The following is a 7,230-nucleotide window of genomic DNA, read 5'->3' as shown; positions in this document are numbered from 1 at the left end:
GCTGGAGAAGTTGCTGCTGCAAGAAATCTTCCTTCAGCTTCTTTGACACTTCAAAGAGCCTGGACTAGCTCTGATACCATGTTGGAATTTTCTGATAAATCCCATAACAAACAGACAAAAAACGCACTCTGTTTTTACACAGAAAAACAGAAAAATTCGCTTGCTGGAAACGGTGTTTCAGCAACACAGTTTTTTTTTCAGTTGCTGAAACAGGTGTTTCAGCAACGCTGATCGTCGTGTTTCAGCAACGTAAACTTTTGACGTCAAGTAATTTTTTAGTTACGAGGTGTTTCAGCAACGGTGACGGTGTAATAGCAACAGGAAAAATTTAACTTGTATTTATCAAAATAAACTAACTGTTACAGATTTGTCTTCCTCATACAGAGGGAATTTCAAAACTTCTATTGCTGAACATCTACTTCAGAAATTCACTAAGGAATGATTCTGTTCCACACAGATGAACATAGAAACAAATTACATTCAAATTTCTGCACTGCTGTGCATTTCACTGTTCTGAAATTATTCTTCTTCCTCTTCACGCTGCTGCGTGCTTTCCTCTGCTCTGTGTGATTCTTCAGCTGCTGCTGCTGCTTCTTCTCTGCTGTGTATCACTCTGCTGCTACAGCTACTAACTTACTTTTCAATCCCTGCACTGCTGTGCAAAAAGGGCTTCATTCATGTGAGCTCATGTTGCTGCACATTCTTTCTTAAAAAACACAGAAATTACATTTGAGCGCTGCTGCACTACATTCGAAGTTAATAACACTGTTGTGGCTCTACACATATATAGTGCAGGAGGCGGTCATAACTTATCCATCAACCGCCTCAACTTGCTGACAGAGACTCTGTTGCAATCTGCCGCTCATAATGAACAGATCTGATCTTTTGACATTCTGTTGTGCTGCTTGAGTCGGTTATGTGGAAACCCAAGACTAATAAATGCTGCGGCTGGCTCGAGGCTGGTACTTTCCTTCTCAGCCATGCTTCCTCTTTTGGTGAGCAGTTATGACGCAGAGCCCGGATTTGATCTTCTTCCTGCTTTGGGAACACAAACAGGCAAACGGTGAAAAGACACTTATGGCGGTGGCGTGAATAAGTCGACTCCTTCGTAAGTCCTCTATTGCGGCTCGCTGCTACTGCACGGCAGTTGGAATTAATATTCCAACATCCAACAATCGGATTAGAGCTCGGTCAGTCAACCCGTTAATGCGTTTGTTTTGGTAGGTTGTTCATTGACTTTGGAAGCTACACCATTGCAGTTTAGCTATAAAACAGTCGTTTGCAAATTTCCGTAGTCATTGCATTCACTTCTCATTGCTGGAATTCCTGCTAATTCTATTTTTCTGCACTCCATGAGAATGAAGCACAGCATGAAGACCAGTTCAAACTTCAAATATTAATGTTATTGCAATTAGGGTATTTATGTTTATTTATGTTTTCTCCAGCGTTGCTCATGTCTTTGGAGAAGCGCAGGGAACTAGAGTCGGATTTTACTTCTACAGTTGTCCTGGTGTTGAATATATAGTTAAATCCTCTATTCAATCACATTTTGGTTCTGACCAAACCATTGCACCATGGCTGCTGAGGCTTTTCTTTCATGACTGCTTCATAAACGTAAGGATTTATATTTGATTTTCTTTATTTAAAGGAAATGGATTTGATAAGTGTATGATGAAGTGGGAGTGTCTTGATTGTAGGGCTGTGATGGATCCATATTGATTACTGGTCCCTCTGCAGAGAAAAATGCGCTTACAAATCTTGGGTTGCGAGGATTCGAGGTTATCGAAGATGTGAAGACCAAAGTAGAAGCTGCATGTCCAGGAGTTGTTTCATGCGCTGACATTCTCGCACTTTCTGTCCGTGATGCATTAGTTCTGGTAATCATCACTTTTCCCAACTGCATTTCTCAATTCATAGCAGCACTCTAAAGTCTAAACTTCATGATATGTAACTGCATGTTTTGAACTTTGGTTACATTACATCTTAATTTGAGTTTTGGGTAACGACAGTGTTAATGTTATTGGCATTACAGACGAATGGACCGAGCTGGTCTGTCCCGACAGGAAGGAGAGACGGGTTGGTATCGTCTTCATCCGACGCCGCTAATTTGCCTACACCGTCCGATTCCGTTACCGTACTGAAGCAGAAGTTTGCAGACAAAGGCCTCACAACTGAAGATCTTGTCATCCTTGCTGGTGAGAGCTCTGCATGCTCTTACACTACATAGCTGCGGCCATTGTTGTTGCGAGTATAATTAACTTATGTGGGTTTTATATTTTTACATTCAGGGGCGCATACACTTGGAAAAACCGACTGCCAGTTTTTCAGCTACCGCCTTTACAACTTCACATCGACAGGGGGCGCGGATCCGACAATCAATACGGCATATTTGAGTGATCTTCAATCCCAGTGTCCTTCGGGTGGTGACGGATCGAAGAGAGTTGATTTGGACAAGGGAAGCTCCACGACATTCGATGCGACTTTCTTCAACAACGTGAGAGAAGGGAACGTTGCCCTTGAATCAGATCAGAGGCTTTGGGGGGACAATTCCACCAAACCTTTCGTGCAAAACTACGCAGGAGGGACCTTCGGTGTATCGAGCTTCAACTTGGCTTTCACAAAATCTATGGTGAAGATGAGCAACATTGGAGTGAAGACAGGCACGGATGGCGAGATTCGTAAGGTCTGCTCCGCATTTAATTAATAATCAAAGAGCATATAGAAAGGTATCCTAACAAGAAAGTTGCTTAATTCTATTAATAAGGCCGACTATGACTGCAGCCGCGACCAATCACGCAGACTGCAAGCGGCAGTTTATAATAACGTATTCATAATTTCAGTATTATTTGTTATGAGAGTGCAGCCGTGACCGATCTCTCAAGCTGCAACCTCTAATAATGTATGCATGATTTGTCTAATGTCTGTTATAAGACTGCAGCCGTGATTGTTTACGCAGAATGAACGATGCAACCTCCAATGATGTATTAATAGTTTGTCTAGTGTCCGTTATAAGCCAAATAAATAGTTCTCTGTCAAATGGTTATTCAATTTACGTGGAAGTAAATAATTTTTGTTTATAAGATTAACCAAATAAGTGTAAGTATAAAGCTCTTAGCATCAAATCATTCAGGAAATGCTTGACGAATACAAATAACATGGTATATTTCCTTTTGATTTGCTAGTTATTGACCATTATATACATGTAAATCTTGAATTTATTAAGGCTCTATTTAATATTTCAATTTTATTTATTATTTCCATGGATAATTTTATATTACGGGATTAACGATGATCTTTCAGCCTAATATGGAAATCAAAACTTAAAGGCAGTTTAGTGTTTGTCGTTCAAGTTGAAATTGATATAGTGTGGAAAAGTTAATTGTTTAGGAAGGGTCAAAGATTTGCATAAATTTTGGTGGGTAGTAATCATTAGTAAGTCTGCACATTTACATTTTTTCTATTATTTGTTAAAATGCTGAAGGGAAAAAATGGTGGAAGGTAGCTCCTAGTAAGAATATTTACATCTTGTTTCTATCCATTTTTATGCTAATTTTGGGTGATTTTTGTGTGTAGGTTAATAAAAATCACTACACAAATATTGCATTGTGAAAAGGTTATGGTTCAATCAAATGTGTGAAAGATAATTTTTTGAATAAGCATATTGTGAGTAGCAACTAATCATCTATTTTCTTAACAATGAAAAATGACTACCCAAATATCCAAAAATCATAGCCTAAATATGGCAAGTGCATCTAGAATTTATGGTAGAAAAATATGAGGTAGTTATCCACATGACATTTTATTGTGCAATGGTTGGAATAAGACCAATCACATGTTTAAAAAATATTTTTTCAATAAATTGAAAATAAATATTTGTTAATAAAACTTCAATACTCTATACTCTAAAACTTGTTAATGTAGAGGTACCCTATAGGGAAAGCAAAGATATCTCAGATAATCTAAAACTTACTAATTTAGAGGTACCTTGTAGGGGAAGCAAATATATCTCTATATTCTTTTACAATAATTTCCTCCTTCTTCTATTGTGTAGAGAGTCCCTATGTGGAAATATTTTGTTCACCTTTTGACTGAACCATGAAGACGAGAATAAATTCATAGTATGAGAAATTACTTTTCAAAACTACCTTTCCAAGGTTAATGAAATTATAGTCGTTAAAACTCCTTATGGTATCTTGTAGAGATGACCTCCCAAAGTAAGAATGACATTATGGGGTTGAGACTCATAAATAACATAACATTTCCACATATATCGTTTCCTAAGAGACATCATAGACATTGGGTGGGGAAACATCACATAGTACCTCATCTGTAAAGGGCGTGATGTCATAGGACATGGGGCATTGTTGATTTATGCAAGTGTTTTTGTCCTTTGCTTAATTCGGTAATGGTATACAGTTGGGAGTTTGGCATCATCAACAACTTCAATCTCCTAATGACCTCACCTAACTTCATGTTCTTCTAGCTCTCGCTACCAATATTGAAATGTGTTGCAACCCCTTTCACCTACATCTATGGATGGAAGAGGCACTCCCCCTTATCAAGCTCATTTAACTCTTATTGTTGGATCTTTACAGTGATGATGATAGCAGTAGGTTTGGAAATAATGTATATCTACTTTTCCTTATCCTGCTCCAAATCACAGTCTGAACCATGATCTAACTCCTTTTCGTTAAGGTTGGCCAAAAATGGTTATTTTGAGTGACATTCATTCGAGTTGTGCTATAGGATTCTGTGGAAATCACACCATTTTCTAGCGTCCTTTGACTTCCCATTACACTTATTTTCCTCTGAATTAAATTTTGCTCTCCTTGCTTTTATCTTTGATATATGAGTGAGGACTGTATTTTATAGGTTTTTGTCAAAGCGTATCTGTAGACCGAAATTCTTACTTATTCTTCTACTTAAATTTTTACTCGATTTTGATAGCATATCGATAAGTGGATCCCAGTGAATATATGCCCAAGAAATCCATATTTGTTTAGATGTACTTTTGTCAACCATTGGAGTACTCCAAATCAAGTGTCACTTGGAGTCTCTAATACATAGCTTTATGCATAAAGAAAGGGGGCATCACTGACAAACCAATATTATATCACGTGCATTCATATTGGGGCATTAAAAATGGAAAAATCAAAAAATAAAATATTGGGGTTATAATGAGGGCCTAAAGGGTTTTAATGTACCGTACAACAATATATATAACATAAGGTATTTTTTATACGTTTTGTTGGCCAAGTGGAGGGAAAAATACACCAAGCTTGGGGAAAAAGTTGGGCTACACATGATAGCGGAAGGAAAGAGTTATTTTGGAGTCTAGCCTCTGCAACCCACTTGCAATACCTTTCTACTCGTTTGAACCCTAGCAAGACAGCTATCGAGTTTTTCAGCACTTGCCTCGGGCTACACATCACAGAGGAGGGAAATATTTATTTGGATTCGAGCCTCTACAACCCACCTACAACGCCTTTCTGCTCATTTGAACCTGTTGTGCTATACAACAACCCTCCCCATTTCAAGATTTTCATCCATAAAACTTTAACGAGAAATGGGTCCCTTTTTTTAAGACTTAGTTAAATCAATAATTCAATAATAATCGCATACTTTGATTTAACCATATAACACATGAAAGTCCTTATGATAAGGTTCGACCTGATATAAATATCAACCAAGACCTTTTTGTAAAACTAATGTAAAATAATATGTCGCATCCTTTATTTAAAGAATAGACTTAAAAGGCTCTCATTAGCAAATCTCCGATGCAATAATACTATCGCAAATCGCAAATCGCAAGTCAACAAAGAAGCATTCCAATAGTCTACTCAAATCTCCCGATGTGATAATCTGATCGCAATCGACCATCGCTGAATGCATAAGACCATAACTATCTATTAGCAATTGCCGATGTGATTTCATTAAAAGCGCACTTTTTGATAAAAGGTTGTTAAACGAATGTTTATGGGTTTAAACCTTAAATCAATTATAAACAAAAAACAAAAAATTTATTGATTATCCCACCTTCCCATGATAACTCACTTTTATCGCAATCGGAGCTATGTATGGAAACAACTAAAGCTTAGCCTTTGTACCTCCCGATCTGCGATATGCTATTTTTGCTAATCGCTGGTCGGGAAAGTCAAGAGATCCACTTTAAAGCAATGTTAATAATATGTGCAATGCGACATATCATTATGACATTTAAGTATCACGATTGGTGGTTACGGAAGTCATTAATTGGGCAGTTAAGGTTGAATCCTTGGAGGATTTCATCCGTGGTAATATTTGAGTTCGTATTGCTTATCACGCTTGAATTACCATTATTCGTTTTACTCTGCGTTGTCTTTGAACAGGTTTTTCTCTGTTATGTTCTTTTGTTTCTTTTACAGAGCAAGTCTGAACTAATGAATCTAGCGAAGATGACGAAGACGTCAAAGAAACCAAACACCCCCGTTGTAGCCAAAGAGAAGTCTATGAAGAAGGTCTTGATATTTGATACTACTTACCTCGTTCTAGGCCAGGCTTCATGGGAAAGTATTTACAACTTACTGGAAGTCGAGGATCCGGAAGAAATCGAAGAAGTAGTGGCAACAGCAGATTCCACTGACAAGTCAGAGAATACTCTTAAGGATTTGGCCAGCTCCTATCTTCATAGAATAACAACCCAAGCCAAAGTTTTACCCTATAATGACTTGGTCAGATGGGTTATTGAAAGCATCAATATCACAGACAGAACTTTCTTTACGGCTGATGGAAGAATGTTTGGATCGTTCAGAGCAGAAGATATCAAAAGAATGTACCATTTGCCTGAACTACGAAAGCGATATAACAAAACATTTTTGGAGGCTTTCACTAAAGAAGACATCATCGAATCAGACCTTATCAGACAATGGAGGCATTTTCTGACTAAACACAAGCATGAATCATCGGGTATGTACTCCATAGACTCATTGGCATCTCCTTACTGTTATGCTAGTGCTATGATGTGCAAACTCTTTGGAGTCCATGATTCTGCCAAATTTTCTATAGAGATGGTACCTTTAATGGAGGCTGCAGTTAATTCTTATATCATGGATTGGGCGACCATTTTTTCTGATAAAATGGCCAACCAAATACTTGATTATAGGAAAAACAGGTTCGTGACTACCTGGGTAATACCCCCATTTTATATGAGTGCTTATATTATGGACACTATCTGTTTCAATTCTGAATATC

The 7,230-nt window shown here is 37.7% G+C and overlaps 1 protein-coding gene across 1 annotated transcript; it reads left to right on the top strand.

Moving 5' to 3' along the window:
• Window positions 1-980: 980 nt before the first annotated feature.
• Window positions 981-2,883, top strand: LOC149167349 (cationic peroxidase 2-like). The gene is made up of 5 exons (XM_089430451.1): window positions 981-1,063; window positions 1,446-1,614; window positions 1,698-1,877; window positions 2,033-2,195; window positions 2,289-2,883. Exons 1-5 carry the CDS (start codon window positions 981-983, stop codon window positions 2,702-2,704), a joined length of 1,011 nt encoding a protein of 336 aa, XP_089286577.1. The 3' UTR covers window positions 2,705-2,883.
• Window positions 2,884-7,230: the final 4,347 nt, after the last annotated feature.

This window comes from Pinus tabuliformis, chromosome 5_1 (assembly GCF_031772625.1).
Source record: "Pinus tabuliformis cultivar Carrire ecotype Pingquan chromosome 5_1, CPIR1, whole genome shotgun sequence".
Classification (NCBI taxonomy): Eukaryota; Viridiplantae; Streptophyta; class Pinopsida; order Pinales; family Pinaceae; genus Pinus; species Pinus tabuliformis.
This window is presented reverse-complemented; position numbering and strand designations above follow the sequence as displayed.